Consider the following 22615-nt stretch of genomic DNA (forward strand, 5'->3'; position numbering starts at 1 on the left):
TTTTTCGTTATAATTAGCACCCAAAAAAAGACCATGCTTAATGTTTCTAAAACAAAAAATGTATTAGTTGGAAGTATTGTGATATATTGCTCAATTTATTTACATTTTGTAACCAGAGTCTAAACTAAAATATCAGAACATTTTTCAGCTGACACTTTAAAGGCAGGAGGTTACTGTGGTAATGGGGCCACTCAAGTTGTCAAGTGTCTGTGTGAGATTTTGGATCTGACTAGTAGTAGACAGCATCTCTTCGCTATCAGTTGAAGCAGCAGACTCAAACTAACATTGAAAAACAACCAACCTTGTGAACAAAACAATGTAAATAGTAAGGATGATCTAATTAAGTCGATTTGTCGACAGGCTGTTGGTCAACTGAGATTTCTTTAGTCAAGCAGTCGCAATTTATTTAAATTTTTTCCATGGTGCACAAGACACCTGTCTGATTCGCGCCTGTCTCAGTGGACTAATCCATTGTGGAGGCCATGGGGAGGGCACAGTCCATCACTCTAAGGCAGGGTTTCCCAAACTCGGTCCACAGGACACTAAGGGGTGCACGTTTAGATTTTTGCCCTAGCATTACACAGCTGATTCAAATAATCATCAAGCTTTCATCATTTGAATCAGCTATGTAGTGTTAAGGCAAATAACAAAACATGCAGCCCTGGGGGTCCCAAGAACTATAATATAATATAATATGCCATTTAGCAGACGCTTTTATCCAAAGCGACTTACAGTCATGCGTGCATACATTTTTGTGTATGGGTGGTCCCGGGGATCGAACCCACTACCTTGGCGTTACAAGCGCCGTGCTCTACCAGCTGAGCTACAGAGGACCACAGCACTACTGAGTTTGGGAAATGCTGCTCTAAGGCATGTGATACAGAAATGGTATATGGTTATATAATGTACAGTGAGGGGAAAAAAGTATTTGATCCCCTGCTGATTTTGTACGTTTGCCCACTGACAGACATGAGCAGTCTATAATTTTAATGGAAGGTTTATTTGAACAGTGAGAGACAGAATAACAACAAAAAAATCCTGAAAAACGCATGTTAAAAATGTTATGAATTGGTTTGCATTTTAATGAGGGAAATGAGTATTTGACCCCTCTGCAAAACATGACTTAGTACTTGGTGGCAAAACCCTTGTTGGCAATCACAGAGGTCAGATGTTTCTTGTAGTTGGCCACCAGGTTTGCACACATCTCAAGAGGGATTTTGTCCCACTCCTCTTTGCAGATCTTCTCCAAGTCATTAAGGTTTCGAGGCTGACGTTTGGCAACTCGAACCTTCAGCTCCCTCCACAGATTTTCTATGGGATTAAGGTCTGGAGACTCCAGGACCTTAATGTGCTTCTTCTTGAGCCACTCCTTTGTTGCCTTGGCTGTGTGTTTTGGGTCATTGTCATGCTGGAATACCCATCCACAACCCATTTTCAATGCCCTGGCTGAGGGAAGGAGGTTCTCACCCAAGATTTGACAGTACATGGCCCCGTCCATCGTCCCTTTTGATGCGGTGAAGTTGTCCTGTCCCCTTAGCAGAAAAATACCCCCAAAGCATAACGGTGGGGATGGTGTTCTTGGGGTCATAGGCAGCATTCCTCCTCCTCCAAACACGGCGAGTTGAGTTGATGCCAAAGAGCTCGATTTTGGTCTCATCTGACCACAACACTTTCAACCAGTTCTCCTCTGAATCATTCAGATGTTCATTGGCAAACTTCAGATGGGCCTGTATATGTGCTTTCTTGAGCAGGGGGACCTTGCGGGCGCTGCAGGATTTCAGTCCTTCACGGCGTAGTGTGTTACCAATTGTTTTCTTGGTGACTATGGTCCCAGCTGCCTTGAGATCATTGACAAGATCCTCCCGTGTAGTTCTGGGCTGATTCCTCACCGTTCTCATGATCATTGCAACTCCACGAGGTGAGATCTTGCATGGAGCCCCAGGCCGAGGGAGATTGACAGTTATTTTGTGTTTCTTCCATTTGCGAATAATCACATCAAATGTTGTCACCTTCTCACCAAGCTGCTTGGCGATGGTATTTTAGCTCATTCCAGCCTTGTGTAGGTCTACAATCTTGTCCCTGACATCCTTGGAGAGCTCTTTGGTCTTGGCCATGGTGGAGAGTTTGGAATCTGATTGATTGATTGCTTCTGTGGACAGGTGTCTTTTACACAGGTAACAAGCTGAGATTAGGAGCACACTCTTAAAGGGAGTGCTCCTAATCTCAGCTTGTTACCTGTGTAAAAGACACCTGGGAGCCAGAAATCTTTGTGATTGAGAGGGGGTCAAATACTTATTTCCCTCATTTAAAATGCAAATCAATTTATAACATTTTTGACATGTGTTTTTCTGGATTTTGTTGTTGTTATTCTGTCTCTCACTGTTCAAATAAACCTACCATTAAAATTATAGACTGATCATTTCTTTGTCGGTGGGCAAACGTACAAAATCAGCAGGGGATCAAATACTTTTTTCCCTCACTGTAGAAATAATGGTGCAACACTAATAAATTGAATATTATTTTATAACACATGCGCCTTCTCCCGCGTTGGATACGGTCGCTGTTTGTGGTTCTGAAACACTCTTCAGTGAGCCGTAGAATTGGCGCCTTTCTCCATGTTGCTACAATATATTAATTGTTATAGCTTGATTGTGATGGAAGAGCTACATGTGGTACCTAACCAATACTTAATGGGTGGATAAACGACTGTCATTGAGATGACATAAGACACTTTTTAAAAGGCTATTTGTGGTCACCCTTTCTCCACACAGGCCACTGCTGAGCAGATCCGACTCGCGCAGATGATTTCGGACCACAATGATGCTGATTTTGAAGAAAAAGTTAAGCAGGTGAGAACATGGCTCACCCTTCATCACATGTAGCATCCCAGCACCCTTTTAGACCCTTTTTGCTGCCTGAAGGGAGGACCGTTACATTAGTGTACATTCAAAGTTCTAGAAGTGTCCTTACTTGTAGCATCAAACCACCTTTAGCCTCTTTTTTTGCTTTGGTCTGGTAGCTAGAGCTTAGGTTTACTTCATTGCTTAAAGTATAAATGCATCAAATAAATGTTCCATAACCCTTTACACTTGTGGGAATTGGCCTATAAGGATAGGGCTACATTGAAATGTTTCTTACTGAATAAATATGAGTAGCATATACATAAGCATGGTAGCAATTAAAAGGGAACAGTTTGGAGATTATCGTAAAATGATTAGACCAAAATTGACGACAACAGGTTCACCTGACACGAGACTGAATCCAAACATTACTGTTGATTTTATGTGCATTTTACATTTACTGTACTTTTTGCCGCATTTGTTAACGAAATCTAGAAATACTAGAATATTCCTGGAGAATGTGGGGTAAGTGCAACATAAGACAAACAAAATTACAATGGTTTGACAGAGGACTAACTGGTGTCTGTGGCCATACACTTCTAAGTAATTACAATGCACTTTTATGACTCAAATAATATTTTTTGAGCGCTCCTAGCTGTGCCATTGAGGAACTAGAGCAAGCACACTTGTAATTTTGTTTGGGGGACACTACATCACTCTAATGTTTACGCTATCCAAAAATGGCCCATTTTTTAAATCACAATCTGAGTCAGGTGGGCACCATTTGAAAGGTTGTTCTATTGCCAACATGACTTGCTAAATTATACAATACGATCTTACAGTTTTAGGCTTTCACAGGTGTTTGACTTGCTTGTATAACATCAAAGTGGTATTTATTATAATCCTCAACATCATCTTTCAAAAGACATAGTCCTCTTAATTTACAGCATTTCCCTCACTCAAATGTACAATAGTTGCCTTTTTAGTGGGAGGGATGGTGGTAACTTATTGTAGTGTGTGGTGTTCAGAATGGCTGTCAGTCAAAACCCATACAGCGCTGTGAAGCGCAGAGCCTGAGATCTGACATTTTATAGCTTGTTACTTTACAGCCTCTGTGTTTCAATTTAAGCGCTTATTAGTTCCCAAATCTGCCATTTTCAAACCGTATTATGAGTACGAGTGTAAAGGGCTACGTTGCAATATACTCACTGAAGATTGTGTTATCCGTTACCCCCTGTCCAGCTGATTGACATCACAGGCAAGGACCAGGATGAGTCTATGATCGCACTGCACGACTGCAACGGGGATGTCAACAGAGCCATCAACGTGTTGCTGGAGGGTAGCCCAGATACTGTGAGTTTGGCCTGTGTGAGGGCTTAGTAGTTGGGCCAAAGGGAGGGAGTAAAAAGGTTACCCATCCAGCTAACTACAGGGAGAATTCTAACTTCAAATTTTCACTTATCTCCCACTGACATGAATGCATACCTAAGTGAAAATTCGACTTAAAATGGAAGTTAGGATTCGCCACTAACATAATCAAAGTGAACCCTGTATGTTACCTCACCTCTCCTCAGGACTCTTGGGAGATGGTGGGGAAGAAGAAAGGAGTGTCCGGTCAAAAGGAGCCTGGCCATGCCGAGACCGGAGAGGAAGGAAAGGAGAACCGGGATAGGGGAGCGGAGAGGGACGTGGCACGTCGTCGAGGTGGGGCCCCACGCAGGGGCAGAGGGGCTAGCAGGGGACGAGAGTGTGAGTAGAAATCACATGCCTTTGCATTAGGGTCATGGGAAGTGACGCTGGCACACCAGTAGACCCTTCGTAGCGCCTGCCCATTCTCACCTTAGGTTTCTGAAAAATATGTTTAACTTCAAACGCCATTTCTGACTCCACACACGTTTTCCCTCACTACCTCTAATGTAATGCGGCCTCCCTCTCCTCTCAGTCCGTGTACAGGAGAATGGTCTGGATGGAGGAAAGGCTGCTGGGATAGCAGGCAGGGGCACAGAGCGAGGCCACAGGGGTCGGGGCAGAGGAAGAGGTAAGTCCCTCCATCTTTGGCAAGAGCTGTTTGTTGGACTCCTGAAACAAGGTCCCAACATAAACTAAAGCCCCCTCTAGTGTGTCAAATATGTCATAGCATTCCAGGGCCACTAACTTTTTCAGTTGGTGGCACCAGTCCATGATTTTGTCAGGAATGCATGATTCAAGATATTTTGATGTGCACCCTATTCTAGTGATTGTCATAAATATTGGGTTGACAATTAGGCTGCTATATTTTACTGTCAAAATAGGGCTCCAAAATGTTCTGACTTTTGTAGTTCAATAGAGATGAATTTGCCTACATCTTTATGTTCACTAATATCACATAGGCTAATTAATTTGGGGCTAATTCAACAACCTGAGAAAGTAGAAACTCAAAACACATGCGTTAGATCGCTAACTCTAAATAAATATAATACCTACTCCTAGTAGCCATGTATTAATCATCTATAACAGTACATTTCAGGCCTATATGCACTCAACGTGCAGCTTGCACCGATTAGACCAATTAAACATTTTACTCTCACAGCCAAGTCAAAGGGTTGCAAAATGCGACTAAATGGTTGCCGTCGGGCGCCGTGCATTCTCTGTAGTGCGCTTAATACAATTTTAATGTGCATTCAAGACGGCAAATGTTCCTCAGGGGACAATGCATTGTATTTTCTGTAGTGGAATTATTTTGTCAGTAGTGTAACTTGTTTGTCCCCCTAGGGGGAGAACGGGAGCGAGGCAGGCGAGGGGGCAGGTTTTCGGCGCAGGGCATGGGGTAAGTGAACACATCTGCTGCTCACAGAGAATGAATTATGTTCCCTCTTACCTTTTGCCATGGTCACCAGAGAGCAGGACCTGGCCCATTTTTAAAAGGCTTAATCCAATGGAGGAAGAATATAAATCGGCCAAATCATGTTGAAATGCGTGGGCTGTAGATAAACCCTTATGTAACTCAGAGTTCCTCTGAGCTCTTGTCTCTGAATATCGGATTTGCATTCAAGTCAGATATTGGTAGACCCCATACCATACATGTAACTCAATGGGTAGGCATTGAGATTGTTGCACATAGGGTTCTGCTCTCGGTGACTCTGACATGGTGTGTTCTTGTTCTTTGTCCTTCCCTTTGGGTTAAATGGAGCACCGGTTTGTGTGTGAGTTGTATGTTTTGTCTGTCAGTATGCATTGCCTCTTACCCAACCCTGGTCATTGAGCACCCTAGATGTCATATATACTATATATTTTTGATTGATTTGACGAGGCTCACAGTGACGAGATTGTAAGCAGCCCTTTAAACCGGCTTTGATAATGAGTAGTATCAAATTCCAGCCCTTTAAACCGGCTTTGATAATGAGTAGTATCAAATTCACTCAATAAGACACATTACTATATATTTTATGTCACTTGGTATATAATTAGTAACACATAGTTGGCTATATAATTCCTCTTAGGTGTTAGGGCTAGCATTAATCCCCAGTGAGATGACACAGCCTACTATTTCTAGGGTTGTCAAAGACCAGGCTTTGTGGGGTTTAGATGAGTGGGCGCTGCTAGTGTGGGCTCTTTCCCAGGGGTGCAGCAGGTTGAAACGCTTCCTCAAAGACGAACCTGCATGTTAATTCCATCCCTTTGAAATAATGAATGGTGATTTTTATGTCTGAAGCACCTGGTTTGTTGGACATGAAAGAAAGATGAACTGATCATAAAATGTGAGAATTGTGTTTTAATGGCTACTTCAACTGCATCAGTCCTTTCATTTTAACAAGTTGAAACAAATTATTATTCTACAGTTTAATAGGGATACGTTAGAGGAGAGGGCAAATGCGTTTGCTGTGGCAGAACGGCTCCAGTCAGCCGGCGTGTATGTGTGCGCAAGTTTGGCTTGGTCTGGATAGCGACTAACCTGGAGCGCGAGTGAGCCAGCGCAATAGGCTTGCGTAGACGGACAGCCAGGCAGATTGTGTTGCGTTGTCCCCAACATGTCACTCTTAGTGTGTTGCTTCCGCTGCTGCTCTTGTGGCCTTTGGGAGCCTGTGTTTGCATGAGTGTGTTCTGTTGGTTTTAACTGTGCTTCCTCTCCTGATCATAATGCAATTATTGTTACTTATGGAACACAGTTTTCAGTGTTTGTTTGGCAGCCCTGTTTTCCCCTTTGTAGTCAACCAGCTACACCTATAGAAAATGACTGCCTCAACAATGCAGTGTTCACAGATGTGTGTTGCAAGAGTGTAGTGACTTGTCCATGCATGTGATTTCCATACATTCCTCTGTAAAATAATGAATAGTCTAAAACCACACACTGCATCCCCATCTGTCCCCGTTGTGCTGCTTGTAATCGTTGCTGTTGTTTTTCCTCTAAAGCCAGATTGATAAGGGGCCCAGATATGATTTTTCAGGAGATGAGAGGTGAGTGCACCGCCACTGGTGTTAGTGTGTCAATCTTGCTATCTGTTGGGGGGATCATTCTGCCAAATGCCATGAGGGAAGAATGGAGATAGACACACAGGAAACAGGGTATCAGGGCAGATGAAACCAAAATGAAGTGCACCCTGGTAAAACGATATGGAATTAAATGACAGCTGTCTCTTGAACATCGAGGGTAAACCTGTTGACACAAGCGACATAAGAAATCAAATGAACGTTTATTGGTCGTTTACACAGTTTGGCAGGTGTTATAGCGGTGCATTGAAATGCTTATGTTACTAGCTCTTAACAATGCAGTCAAATGTCAATGTATAAGGGGTGGAAACAAGACAAAGGCAATAAATCAAGAATGGCGGGACTAATCCGATTAACAACCCAAATAGCACTGTAGTAGTATCAAAATTAAATCTATGGATCTCTACACTGGGGAATTTACACAAGCTAAACTAAAATATAATGTACAGTAGTATAAATATATTACAATACGCTATGTCGGGGATACAGTATTTAAATGCACTGTGTTAAACTGGTGTGACCAGTGGTTCAATCAAGAGTCCTTCCCTGCCAATCTACAGCACCCCTGTTATCGTTGGTTCTCATCGGGAGCTAGTCAAACATGAATAGTCTGAATTCCAGTCAGATCCTGAAAACTGCTGAAGTCAGTCTACTGAACTGCACTAGGTTGTACTGCACTATTTTGTACTGCACTGTACAACTTGTGTGCCTGAGCCTGAAAGAAGCAAGAGAACAGTTATTTGAAGGATGTGTGCTTTTCTATAATTGTCTCTGAAGCCATGCTGTGAAATGATGCGTCGAAAGACATTGTTTTTTTACCACCAATCACAGTGCCAGAGAAAGAGTTGAGGAAAAATAAAGCACTGCCTGCCCATTCCTTGGTTGTCCTCCTAAAGTATCTTTGAATCTGTCATCCTGACATTTCTCAGATGAATGTTGTCTAGCTGCTACACATCAGATCTCATCAATCACTTCCTCTATCTCGCTGCTTACTTACTTCCTCCTTTTACAGTATACCCCCCAGTCAAATATTCCAGTTGGTAGAGGCATAGGAAGTGGTTCTGCTCAAAACCACGGCTTCTTCTCTCTCGCAGAACGTTCAACCCGGCGGACTACGCTGAGCCTACCCAGACAGAGGAGAGCTACGGCGGGGGAAGCACCTGGAACAACACGGGAAACCTGGAGTCAGAGGAAGGACCCAGTAAGGAACCCAGCTACTGCTCAGCCCCAGTCCAAAACCACACAACCTAGGCCTAGACACTTCATTTATCTCTGCAAGATGGTGTATTACCAAGATGGTGGAAAGTCCAGCTAGCTTATCTAGAGGCAGAGGAAGGAGCCATTAAGAAACCAAGCTAGTGCCTAGTCCAAAAACACCTGCCTATACACTTCCTGTAGGCCTGAAAGTATCAGAAAGATGGGTGTAGGCAAGATGGTGGAGGGTTAGACGGTGGTCTAGTTGTTAATAACTGGTAACTCTCCATGGGGTCTGATATTACTTAATTTGCTCGTCTTGGAAATGATCTGAGGGGTATAGTACAATGCAAGCTAGATCTACTCAGGGTTTTCTAAAGCTAGCCAGCTTCAGTTAGCTTAACATTCCAGCTCAGACTTCATCCGTACTACGACGGTGGATATTGCTTGTCCGCCTGCTGCTAACTCTAGCAGGCTTGTAATGGGCGTGCATGTGGCTAGTTGAACACCAAACTTTTGAGACAATGCTGAAGCATCAATTCATTGGCGACTCAGTGACACATTTTCATTTGTGCCGAAATCAAAATGAAAGAAAAGTTATCTTGCAAATTCAGCAGGCTATGGTGTGAAATAGGCTTTTAGAAGTGCCATCTTTATTTTACTACTTATCATTAATGCAGTCTTTGGTGTATTTAACAATGCACAAGCACCTTTTTCCCCACTATTGATAAAATAATTGCATTAAATCAGACAAAAGTGTTACTTTGTGTGAAGTTTCAAATGCATTCTGTCATTACTAAATGTGTAATATGATTTAATTTTAATAGGGGTGTTACGGTTCTGGATATATTGTGGGTTTTGGTACAGCGGGAAAATTAAATGCCATTCATAATGTTCAGCTTTCAAAATGTTCCTTGCATTGTCTGTTGTGACCGGATCGTTATGTTGTGCCTCAAGTTTCCACTCTCATGCTGCATTTGTAACCATGTGGGAGGTGGGAAATAACCAGTTGTGAAGTCGTAAATACAAGTTGAATGCATTCATATGATTTGAACTAGTTGAGAAACAATATGGCGCCAACGATAAACTAAAAGTACAGCTATCATGCGTGTAAACAAATTACAGTTCAAAACCAACATTAATAGATTGGTTTTTATAAATGTTTTGTTGCATTTAACTGCCAAAAATGCTGTTCTAGGGGCCATTTCCTTAGTAGGTGACTTCAGAGGTCACCATGTGGGAGAAATGGGTGCTCAGGATGATAGACGAGTTTCCCACTAGTAATTACCAGTTTGAGGGCTGTTCAAGTTGATCTTCTCAAGTCGTATGTGGTAAATTTCCACTTGGTTACGAACACACCATGACACTGTCTCCTTCAGTGTCAGATGCGCACTTGTGACTCAAAGGGGGCATGTCTGTTTTTTTTGGTAAATGTTTTTTATGTATTCATTCGGGTTCACAGTCCGAACCGAAGTCCCCTTACCGAACTGTTCGGTACGAATACGTGTACCTTTACACCTCTTTTAACGTTATTATTTTTTAAAGCTCAAAATAAAATTGGAGTAATAAAATATTTAATCAGTCTTCCTCAAATTAAGGGGATGATGACTCATTCTTAGCAGGAGGGAGGGAATCTGATTTAATTGCTCCTCAACTCGCAGCTCAGACTCTTGATTCAGAAAAAATGAAGTTAGCCTAGAGTTAGCCTGCCCTGGAGCAGGTTAGTTCTGAAGGATTCGTTGCCATAGAAATGTACTTGGCTTAAAGGTGAGCTACTTTCGTGGTACCGGTTATCCCGAGTTGAACTCAGTTTACCAAAGTTATCTCGCTAACGCCTCAAACCCGGTACGTAGTATACCCCTAGTCTTACCACATCTCACTTCTCCTTTCTTGTAGGGATTGAGTACTCTGCGAGAGGAGAGGGAACAAATTACCAACCCAAGTTTGACTCTGCCCCTTGTAAGATTGAACCTCCATCTTATGAGGCCCTACACATCACATCTCCTTTTTTGTTTCAAGCCTGGTCGGTTTGAAACCTATTACTCAGTGTATATTTTTCTTTACATTCGTATAGGTGCCTGGAGGAGCGTGTCAGAAGAGTGGGGTACTGAGGACTGGAATGAGGACGTGAGTAACTTTACAATGCCTATTTATTGATTTGGTGGTATGCCTATTTTGTTGTGTGTGTGACTTATTGATGTACTGTCCATATTTTGGCAGATCTCATCTTTTGACCAGAAAACCCCCCAGAAAAAATGACAATCACATTATGTATGTTTCTGCATACGACGACAAAGTATTCATGCACCTTGACTTATTTCTTTTTTTTTTTTTTACAGCCTGAATTCAAAATGGTTCAAATTGATAAAATTTTTTCTCTCCCATCAACATACAGTACCCCATAATGACAAAGTAAAAACTTGTTTTTAGAAATGTTTGCTCCTTTTTTGAAAATCAGTACAGAAATATCTCATGTACATACAGTACCAGTCAAAAGTTTGGACACCACCTCATTCCAGGGTTTTTCTTTATTTTTACTATTTTCTATAATAATAGTGAAGACATCAAAACTATGAAAAACACATGGAATCACGTAGTAACAAAAAAAGTGTTAAACAAATCAAAATAGATTTTTGATTCTTCAAAGTAGCCACCCTTTGCCTTGATGACAGCTTTGCACACTCTTGGCGTTCTCTCAACCAGCTTCATGAGGAATGCTTTTCCAACAGTCTTGAAGGAGTTCCCACATATGCTGAGCACTTGTTGGCTGCATTGCCTTCACTCTGCGGTCCAACCCATCTCAATTGGGTTGAGGTCGGGTGATTGTGGAGGCCAGGTCATCTGATGCAGCACTCCATCACTCTCCTTCTTGGTCAAATAGCCCTTACACAGCCTGGAGGTGTGTTTTGGGTCATTGTCCTGTTGGAAAAACACATGATAGTCCCACTAAGCGCAAACCAGATGGAATGGCGTAACGCTGCAGCATGCTGTGGTAGCCATGCTGGTTAAGTGTGCCTTTTTAAATTCTAAATAAATTACTGACAGTGCCACCAGCAAAGCACCCCCACACTATCACACCACCATCTCCATGCTTCATGGTGGGAACCACACATGCGGAGATCATCCGTTCACCTACTCTGCATTTCACAAAGACACGGCGGTTGGAACCAAAAATCTCACATTTGGACTCATCAGACCAAAGGACAGATTTCCACCGGTCTATTGTCCATTGCTCGTGTTTCTTTGCCCAAGCAAGTCTCATATTCTTATTGGTATCCTTTAGTAGTGGTTTCTTTGCAGCAATTTGACCATGAAGGCCTGATTTCACGCAGTCTCCTCTGAACAGTTGATGTTGAGATATGTCTGTTACTTGAACTCTGTAGCATTTATTTGGCCTGCAATCTGAGTTGCAGTTCACTCTAATGAACTTATCCTCTGCAGCAGAGGTAACTCTGGGTCTTCCTTTCCTGTGGCGGTCCTCATGAGAGCCAGTTTCATCATAGCGCTTGATGGTTTTGGCGACTGCACTTGAAGAAACGTTCAAAGTTCTTGAAATGTTCCGTATTGACTGACCATGTCTTAAAGTAATGATGGACTGTCGTTTCTCTTTGCTTATTTGAGCTGTTCTTGACATAATATGGATTTGGTCTTTTACTAAATAGGGCTATCTTCTGTATACCACACCTACCTTGTCACAACACAACTGATTGGCTCAAATGCATTAAGAAGGAAATAAATTCCACAAATTAACTTTTAACACCTGTTAATTGAAATGCTTTCCAGGTGACTACCTCATGACTCTGGTTGAGATAATGCCAAGTGTGCAAAGCTGTCATCAAGGCAAAGGGTGGCTACTTTGAAAAATCAAAAAAATATATTTGGATTTGTTCAACACTTTTATTTTATTTTTATTTTTTTTGTAAAAAAACATTTTACTACATGATTCAATGTGTTTTTCATAGTTTTGATGTCTTCACTATTGTTCTACAAAATAAAAAATGAGTAGGTGTGTCCAAACTTTTGACTGGTACTGTAAGTATTCACCCCCCTCAGTCAATACTTTGTAGAACACCTTTGCCAGCAATTACAGCTGTGAGTCTTTCTGGGTAAGTCTCTAAGAGCTTTCCACACCAGGATTGTGCATCATTTGCCCATTTTATTGTTCACAAAATTCTTCAAACTCTGTCAAGTTGGTTGTTAATCATTGCTAGACAATCATTTTCAGGTCTTGCCATATATTTTCAATTAGATATAAGTCCAATCTGTAACTCAGCCACTCAGAAATATTCACTGTCTTCTTGGTAAGCAACTCCAGTGTAGATCTTGCCTTGCTGAGTAGTGAATTCATCTCCCAGTGCCTGGTGGAAAGTAGATTGATCCAGGTTTTCCTATCGGATTTTGCCTGTTCTTAGCTCAATTCTGTTAATTTTTTAAATCCTGAAACTCCCCAGTCCTTAACGATCACAAGCATACCCATAACATGATGCAGCCACCACTATGCTTGAAAATATGGAGAGTGGTACTCAGTAATGTGTTGTATTGAATTTGTCCCAAACAAAACACTTTGTATTCAGGAAAAAAGTTAATTGCTTTGCCAAATTCTTTGCGGTATTACTTTAGTGCCTTGTTGCAAAAATATATTTGAACTTTTTATTTATTCAGGTTAGCCCAATTGAGACCAGGGTCTCATTCCCAATGGTGCCTTGAGTACCAACATTTTCTCACACCAGGAATAATTATTTTAGATTACGATTTAAAACAATAATTAAAAAAACAAGGCACAATTTCAACGAATAAAACACTACAATTCAAAACAACTGCAATCCTCAATGAATTCATTGAACACCAGAGTCCTAAACTGCCCTAGCGGCACCAGGGAATCCAGATGCAAGGAATTTTGTAGGTTATTCCAACAGTGGGGGGCACTAAAACTAAAGGAGGATCTACCTTAATTGGTCGGGACCATAGGGACCTCGAGTTAACCAGTCCTGTGAGTTAGGTCATTTGGAAGCTTGTGTAGTGTGGCTTTGTAAACAAAAGAGTAATTAATTGATCTACATGACTTTAATGAGGACCAGCCAACCTTTTTGATACAGGATGCAGTGGTGAGTATAAAAACTGTCACCAGTGATAAAACGAATGGCGCTATGGTAGACTGCATCTGGAGGTTTATGAGTAGGGGCTGCTGAAATCTGGTAAATGGTGTCACCATAATCAAGAACTGGCAGGAAAGTTGACTGTACAATCTGCTTTCTGCTATTTAGGGAGGGGCTAGATCTATTTCTAAAAATGAAGCCCATTTTTAAATCTTAGCTTTTTAACTAGATCATCCATATGTTTTTAAAACATTAAGTCTATGCCCAGATATTTGTAGGCGGGAACCCAATCAATGGGAGAACCATCCAATTAATAAATATGTAGTCCATCTGAAACTTTTCTTGCAAGAACTAGAGAACAACATGTATTTAGTCTTGCCCGCATTAAGTTAAACTAACCAGGGCTTTCTGTTAGGTAACAAGGTCAGATTGCTGCTCGAACAAAGCTTGGTCAACAGTTGCGGCAATGGCATACATAAGTGTAGTCTGCATATAGAGGAATATTACAAGTTTTAACAGACCAATATTTTTATATAAATAGTAAAGAGAACAGGTCCCAGTAGACCTCTGCACCAGTACACCTTTTGTAATATCCAGGAAACGAGACTTAACGCCATCAGAGATCACACATTGAGTCCTGTCTGACAGATAATTTTCAAACCACCTGCAAGAAACCTGATCCAGGCCTATTTCAGTCAACTTTTGAATAAGAATGGGCTGGGCAACAGTATCGAAGGCCTTGGAAAGGTCTGTAAATAAGGCAGCACAATGATTTTTTTAATGATCCAAACAATTTAACACGTCTAAAATAAGCGTAGCAGCTGAAACTGTGCTATGTCCAGGTCTAAAACCGGATTGGTGCACATTAAGAATAGAGTGAAGTTAAAGTTCTTAGCTGAAAGTTAGTAAGGGATTCTAAAACTTTGGAAAGTCAAGATAATTTGGTAATTGAACGGTAGTTATCTAAGTCAGAAGGATCTTTATGTAGGGGGAGGATGTGCCGCTTTCCAAATCTTAGGGATAACACCAGAAACAAGTAAAAAATATGTCCGTGGTTCTGCAATAAGTAGGGCAGAGGGCTGCAGTAAGAAGGGATCAAGTGAATCAGCCTTTATGTTTTTAGCAAAGCAATCATAGACATCAAAGGGTTGAAATAAAAATAGAATATGTGAGTCAGTGCATCATCCTCCACAATCTGTTCAGAGGTGACTAAAGGACTCTAGTGGGATGAGATGAATTTTCAGAGATTATCCATTGCTAGCTGAAACAACAAAATGCTTATTAAAATCATCACAAATGTCTAAACCTGCTGGAGCAATGAGAGGGAGGAGTTTAAAAGATTTGACCACTTTCCAGAAATTGGCTGGATTACCACCACTGATACATAATTCAATAAATGTGTTAATTTTGCTTTTTTAACCAGGGATAGACATCTATTTCTCAAATGTCTCAAGGACTGCCAATCTAGCCTTAGCCCAAGCTCAATTTCTTTGCTGTAATTTCTCAGACAATTCATGTGTAAACCAAGGATTACATCGGTCTTTTACCCTTAGTTTTTTTGTACGATATGTTTATCTGCAACAGAGTTAAACAGGGAAATAAAACAATTAACAGCCTGATCCGAGTCGGTGATAGTTGACACAATCCCCCAGTCACTCAACCCCAGCTCAGACAAAACATTTGGATATTACAATTATTAAAAAGTCTCTTTAATAATGCGCGAGCGAGATTTAGGTAGTATAACATCTGTTATACAAGCAATGGTCACTAAACTCGTTGGCAAATATCCCATTGGCTGTAAAATTGTGAGATGCATTTGTTAGAATAATATCTAATAGAGGATTTTCTGGGTGTTTAAAGTTTGGGCGAGTTGGTTTAGTTATCAGCTGAGTTAGATTTAGCTCAGTACAATTATATTTCAGCCCATCAGATACTGGCATTAACCAATCTATATTTAAAATCACTCACTATCAGTAATTAGTCCAACATTTAGGACTAGACATTCAAATTGTTTAGGGACAGAGGTGGTGATGGATACAGAAACATTTTAATTGCTCGTTATGTATATGGTGACACCCCCTCTGCGAACTCTAGCAGATCTAAAACCATAATAACCTGTCAGATACACATCAGAGTCCGGCATAGACTTCTTTAGCCAAGATTCAGTTATAACCAGAATCTCTGCATTGGTTTGAGAAGCCAAAGTTACAATAAAATACATTTTCGAAATCTAACTTTACATAAATCAGTCAAAGGCCGCAGCTGCAGGATTTCAGATAAGGTGTTTTATAATACAAACATGCCATGTTCAGCAGGTAACACCCTACTAGAAAATACCATGGGATTGATTTGAATTGGATTAGGTACAATATTGCCTAGAACTGAACCATTAGGCCTATGCCTCGAGTGAGGAAGTGGGTTTAAATGAGTCGATGGTTACTTGTAGTATGATTATAATGCTGATAATTTATGATTTGGATCACCTGAGCGGGACTTGGTGTAGGTAAGTCAATGTCTCAGCGTATCCTTGAAATGTGAGGACAGGGTCCAGGCTCCAAGATGATTTGGATGGACCCACCATCCTCTCTGTAGAACTTCTGTTTCTAAAAGGTGTCAAAAGTTATCCACAAACGTAACTCCAACAGAGCTACAGTAGACTCGTAGCCAGTCGTGTAGTGCCAGCAACCTACTGAATCTTTCGAATCAGTCATGGTACTGGGCCTGAAATAATTGGACGTTTATTGGAGTCTTTCAGAGTTCCAATCGGTTATATATATATATAAAATCCAGTTTCAGCTAGCCATCCTAATGTCATTAGATCCAACATGGATTACGACATCGACAGCCCCCTTCTGGCGTAAAACTGTAGGACGCACTTAGTAATATCCTGTACCCAAGCCCCAGGATAGCACAAGGTTTTTCTCCTGGAACCGAGATGTTTCTCACCATTGAGCTGCCAACTTTAACGGCTGGTGAGATGGCAGAGGAGGTCCGGCAGTTTTTGCGCCTCAAGCTGGCCGCAAACCGCATTGTGGCTGACTGAGGAGCCGGTGCGTCAGACACCCTCGAGATCAGGTGATCCGAGTCCAGAAAGAATTTGAGGCAGAATCCCCCTGGGAAGAAGTCGTGGTCCTCTGTAGCTCAGCTGGTAGAGCACGGCGCTTGTAACGCCAAGGTAGTGGGTTCGATCCCCGGGACCACCCATACACAAAAATGTATGCACGCATGACTGTAAGTCGCTTTGGATAAAAGCGTCTGCTAAATGGCATATTATTATTATAAGTCAGGATAGGGGACGATGGCGCTGGATCCTCCAAAGCCGGGAGGGCGAAGCTGTTAAACAACTGGATTTGGGTCGGGCTTCCCAACGCCAAAGAAAACCAACTTTCCACAGGCCACTTTCCTCCATTTGGCCTACGGCAGGTGACGTGCTTCCATGATTGGGCAACAGGAATGGTGACCGTATCATCCACTAAATCCATCAGAAGTGAGGGTCCTGCTCCATTTTCCAGGGAAGTGAGAGACTTTGTCAGTGAGGGGTCCCTGGAAGGCATTGGCCATTCAGTCAATGAGTGTTTTTATTTTATTTTATTTTTTAGGGGGTAGATCAGTTTTTACTTTTGTTTTAGTTTTTTGCATACAGTGAGGGAATAAAGTATTTAATCCCCTGCTGATTTTGTAAGTTTGCCCACTGACAAATAAATTATCAGTATATAATTTTAATGGTAGGTTTATTTGAACAGTGAGAGACAGAATAACAACAAAGAAATTCAGAAAAACGCATGTCAAAAATGTTATAAATTGATTTGCATTTTAATGAGGGAAATAAGTATTTGACCACCTCTCAATCAGAAAGATTTCTGGCTCCCAGGTGTCTTTTATACAGGTAACGAGCTGAGATTAGGAGCACACTCTTAAAGGGAGTGCTCCTAATCTCAGCTTGTTACCTGTATAAAAGACACCTGTCCACAGAAGCAATCAATCAGATTCCAAACTCTCCACCATGGCCAAGACCAAAGAGCTCTCCAAGGATGTCAGGGACAAGATTGTAGACCTACACAAGGCTGGAATGGGCTACAAGACCATCGCCAAGCAGCTTGGAGAAAGGTGACAACAGTTGGTGCGATTATTCGCAAATGGAAGAAACACAAAAGAACTGTCAATCTCCCTCGGCCTGGGGCTCCATGCAAGATCTCACCTCGTGGAGTTACAATGCTCATGAGAACGGTGAGGAATCAGCCCAGAACTACACTGGAGGATCTTGTCAATGATCTCAAGGCAGCTGGGACCATAGTCACCAAGAAAACAATTGGTAACACACTACGCCGTGAAGGACTGAAATCCTGCAGCGCCCGCAAGGTCCCCCTGCTCAAGAAAGCACATATACATGCCCGTCTGAAGTTTGCCAATGAACATCTGAATGATTCAGAGGAGAACTGGGTGAAAGTAGCTTAGTGGTTAAGAGCGTTGTGCCAGTAACCGAAAGGTTGCTGGTTCTAATCCCCGAGCTGACTAGGTGAAAAATCTGTCTGCCCTTGAGCAAGGCACTTAACCCTAATTGCTCCTGTAAGTCACTCTGGATAAGAGCGTCTGCTAAATGACTAAAATGTAAATGTAAAGTGTTGTGGTCAGATGAGGCCAAAATGGAGCTCTTTGGCATCAACTCAACTCGCTGTGTTTGGAGGAGGAGGAATGCTGCCTATGACCCCAAGAACACCATCGGAAACATTATGCTTTGGGGGTGTTTTTCTGCTAAGGGGACAGGACAACTTCTCCAGAGCGATTTACAGTTAGTGAGTGCATACAGTTAGTTAGTGAGTTTTTTTTCTTCATACTGGTCCCCCGTGGGCAACGAACCCACAACGCCATGCTCTACCAACTGAGCTACACGGGTCTTAATTTTGGGTCAGTCACAGTGGTCAGGCATTCTGCCGCTGTGCACTCACTGTTTAGGGCCAAATAGTATTCCAGTTTGCTCTGTTTTTTGGTAAATTCTTTCCAATGTGTCAAGTAATTACCTTTTTGTTTTCTCATGATTTGGTTGGGTCTAACTGTGTTGCTGTGCTGGGGCTCTGTGGGGTCTATTTATGTATGTCAACAGAGCCCCAGGACCAGCTTCTTTAGGGGACTCTTCTCCAGGTTAATCTCCCTGTAGGTGATGGCTTTGTTATGGAACGTTTGGGAATCGCTTCCTTTTAGGTGGTTGTAGAATTGAACGGCTCTTTTCTGGATGTTGATAATTAGCGGGCATCGGCCTAATTCTGCTCTGCATGCATTATTTGGCGTTTTACGTTGTACACAGATTGTTTTTGCAGAATTCTGCATGCAGTCTCAATTTAGTGTTTGTCCCATTTTGTGAATTCTTGGTTGGTGAGCGGACCCCAGACCTCACAACTGTAAAGGGCAATGGGTTCTAAATCTGATTCAAGTATTTTTAGCCAGATCCTAATTGGGATGTCAAACTTTGTTCCTTTTGATGGCATAGAAGGCCCTTCTTGCCTTGTCTCTCAGATCGTTCATAGCTTTGTGGAAGTTAACTATGGTGCTGCTGTTTAAGCCGAGGTAGGTATAGTTTTGTTTGTGCTCTAGGGCAGTGTTTCCCAAACTCGGTCCTGGGGTCCCCCCTGGGTGCACATTTTGGTTTTTGCACTACTCAGCTGATTCAAATAGCCAACTCATCATCAAGCTTTGATTATTTGAAAAAGCTGTGTAGTGCTAGGGCAAAAACCAAAACGTGCACCCAGGGAGGGCCCCAGGACCAACTTTGGGAAACCCTGCTCTTGGTGTCTAGATGGAATTTGTATTTGTGGTCCTGGCAACTGGACCTTTTTTGGAACACCATTATTTTTGTCTTAATGCAATTTACAGAATCTGTGCAGAAGATCTAGGTGCTGCTGTAGGCCCTCCTTGGTTGGGGACAGAAGCACCAGATCATCAGCAAACAGTAGACATTTGACTTCAGATTCTAGTAGGGTGAGGACGGGTGCTGCAGACTGTTCTAGTGCCGTCGCCAATTCGTGTGTGTGTACAGTTGAAGTCGGAAGTTTACATACACTTAGGTTGGAGTCATAAACTCGTTTTTCAACCACTCCACATATTTCTTGTTAACAAACTATAGTTTTAGCTAGTCGGTAGGACATCTGTGCATGACACAAGTAATATTTCAAACAATTGTTTGCAGACAGATTATTTCACTTATAATTCACTGTATCACAATTCCAGTGGGTCAGAAGTTTACATACACTAAGTTGACTGTGCCTTTTAAACAGCTTGGAAAATTCCAGAAAATGATGTAATGGCTTTAGAAGCTTCTGATAGGCTAATTTACATCATTTGAGTCAATTGGAGGTGTACCTGTGGATGTATTTCAAGGCGTACCTTCAAACTCGGTGCCTCTTTGCTTGACATCATGGGAAAATCAAAAGAAATCAGCCAAGACCTCAAAAGAAATTGTAGACCTCCACAAGTCTGGTTCATCCTTGGGAGCAATTTCCAAATGCCTGAAGGTACCATGTTCATCTGTACAAACAATAGTATGCAAGAATAAACACCATGGGACCACGCAGCCGTCATACCGCTCAGGAAGGAGACGCGTTCTGTCTCCTAGAGATGAACGTACTTTGGTCCCAGAACAACAGCAAAGGACCTTGGGAAGATGCTGGAGGAAACGGGTACAAAGGTATCTATATCCACAGTAAAACGAGTCCTGCATTGACATAACCTGAAAGGCCGCTCAGCAAGGAAGAAGCCACTGCTCCAAAACCGCCATAAAAAAGCCAGACTACGGTTTGCAACTGCACATGGGGACAAAGATTGTACTTTTTGGAGAAATGTCCTCTGGTCTGATGAAACAAAAATAGAACTGTTTGGCCATAATGACCATTGTTATGTTTGTAGGAAAAAGGGGGTGGCTTGCAAGCCGAAGAACACCATCCCAACCGTGAAACACGGGGGTGGCAGCATCATGCTGTGGGGGTGCTTTGCTGCAGGAGGGACTGGTGCACTTCACAAAATAGATGGCATCATGAGGAAGGAAAATTATGTGGATATACTGAAGCAACATCTCAAGACATCAGTCAGGAAGTTAAAACTTGGTCGCAAATGGGTCTTCCAAATGGACAATGACCCAAGCATACTTCCAAAGTTGTGGCAAAATGGCTTAAGGACAACAAAGTCAATGAATTGGAGTGGCCATCACAAAGCCCTGATCTCAATCCTATAGAACATTTGTGGGCAGAACTGAAAAAGCGTGTGCGAGCAAGGAGGCCTACAAACCTGACTCAGTTACACCAGCTCTGTCAGGAGGAATAGGCAAAAATTCACCCAACTTATTGTGGGAAGCTTGTGGAAGGCTACCCAAAACATTTGACCCAAGTTAAACAATTTAAAGGCAATGCTACCAAATACTAATTGAGTGTATGTACACTTCTGACCCACTGGGAATGTGATGAAATAAATAATAGCTGAAATAAATAATTCTCTACTATTATTCTGACAATTCACATTCTTAAAATAAAGTGGTGATCCTAACTGACCTAAGACAGGGAATTTCTACTAGGATTAAATGTCAGGAATTGTGAAAAACTGAGTTTAAATGTATTTGGGGAAGGTGTATGTAAACTTCCGACTTCAACTGTGTGTGTGTACACTACCGTTCAAAAGCTTGGGGTCACTTAGATATGTCCTAGTTTTCTAAAGAAAAGCAATTTTTTTTGTACATTAAAATATCATCAAATTGATCAGAAATACAGTGTAGACATTGTTAATGTTGTAAATGGCTATTGTAGCTGGAAACGGCTGATTTATTATATTTTTAATGGAATATCTACATAGGTGTACAGAGGCCCATTTATCAGCAACCATCAGTCCTGTGTTCCAATGGCATGTTGTGTTTGCTAATCCAAGTTTATCATTTTAAAAGGCTAATTGATCATTAGAAAACCCTTTTGCAATTATGTTAGCACAGCTGAAAACTGTTGTGCTGATTAAATAAGCAATAAAACTGGCCTTCTTGAGACTAGTTGAGTATCTGGAGCATCAGCAATTGTGTGTTCGATTACAGGCTCACAATGGCCAGAAACAAATAACTTTCTTCTGAAACTCGTCAGTCTATTCATGTTCTGAGAAATGAAGGCTATTCCAAATTGCCAAGAAACTGAAGATCTCGTACAACGCTGTGTACTACACCATTCACAGAACAGCGCAAACTGGCTCTAACCAGAATAGAAAGAGAAGTGGGAGGCCCCGGTGCACAACTGAGCAAGAGGACAAATACATTAGTGTCTAGTTTGAGAAACAGACGCCTCACAGGTCCTCAACTGGCAGCTTCATGTCTGAGATTTGTCTTTTTCTTTGCAACTCTGCCTAGAAGGTCAGCATCCCGGAGTCGCCTTTTCACTGTTGACGTTGAGACTGGTGTTTTGCATGTACTATTTAATGACTCTGCCAGTTGAGAACCTGTGAGGCGTCTGTTTCTCAAACTAGACACTAATGTACACTGCTCAAAAAAATTAAGGGAACACTTAAACAACACAATGTAACTCCAAGTCAATCACACTTCTGTGAAATCAAACTGTCTACTTAGGAAACAACACTGACAATAAATGTCACATGCTGTTGTGCAAATGGAATAGACAACAGGTGGAAATTATAGGCAATTAGCAAGACACCCCCAATAAAGAAGTGGTTCTGCAGGTGGTGACCACAGACCACTTCTCAGTTCCTATGCTTCCTGGCTGATGTTTTGGTCACTTTTGAATGCTGGCGGTGCTTTCACTCTAGTGGTAGCATGAGACGGAGTCTACAACCCACACAGGTGGCTCAGGTAGTGCAGCTCATCCAGGATGGCACATCAATGCGAGCTGTGGCAAGAAGGTTTGCTGTGTCTGTCAGCGTAGTGTCCAGAGCATGGAGGCGCTACCAGGAGACAGGCCAGTACATCAGGAGACGTGGAGGAGGCCGTAGGAGGGCAACAACCCAGCAGCAGGACTGCTACCTCCGCCTTTGTGCAAGGAGGAG

The 22615-nt window shown here is 42.0% G+C and overlaps 1 protein-coding gene across 12 annotated transcripts in view; it reads left to right on the plus strand.

The window, feature by feature from the left end:
* Positions 1-22615, plus strand: part of LOC121571396 (ubiquitin-associated protein 2-like) — a 64087-nt gene that overhangs the window by 6753 nt on the left and 34719 nt on the right. For 7 of the 12 annotated variants that reach the window (XM_045221894.1, XM_045221893.1, XM_045221896.1 and 4 more), the window contains exons 3-11: positions 2772-2849; positions 4083-4193; positions 4415-4589; positions 4783-4878; positions 5592-5646; positions 7230-7274; positions 8402-8508; positions 10398-10460; positions 10576-10628. In XM_045221894.1, the coding sequence (XP_045077829.1) occupies positions 2772-2849; positions 4083-4193; positions 4415-4589; positions 4783-4878; positions 5592-5646; positions 7230-7274; positions 8402-8508; positions 10398-10460; positions 10576-10628 (783 nt within the window). The remainder of the gene's footprint in view (positions 1-2771; positions 2850-4082; positions 4194-4414; positions 4590-4782; positions 4879-5591; positions 5647-7229; positions 7275-8401; positions 8509-10397; positions 10461-10575; positions 10629-22615) is intronic. The other 5 variants (XM_045221898.1, XM_045221904.1, XM_045221900.1 and 2 more) reach the window with 3 other exon arrangements.

The sequence above is a fragment of the Coregonus clupeaformis genome, chromosome 8 (genome assembly GCF_020615455.1).
Source record: "Coregonus clupeaformis isolate EN_2021a chromosome 8, ASM2061545v1, whole genome shotgun sequence".
NCBI lineage: Eukaryota > Metazoa > Chordata > Actinopteri > Salmoniformes > Salmonidae > Coregonus > Coregonus clupeaformis.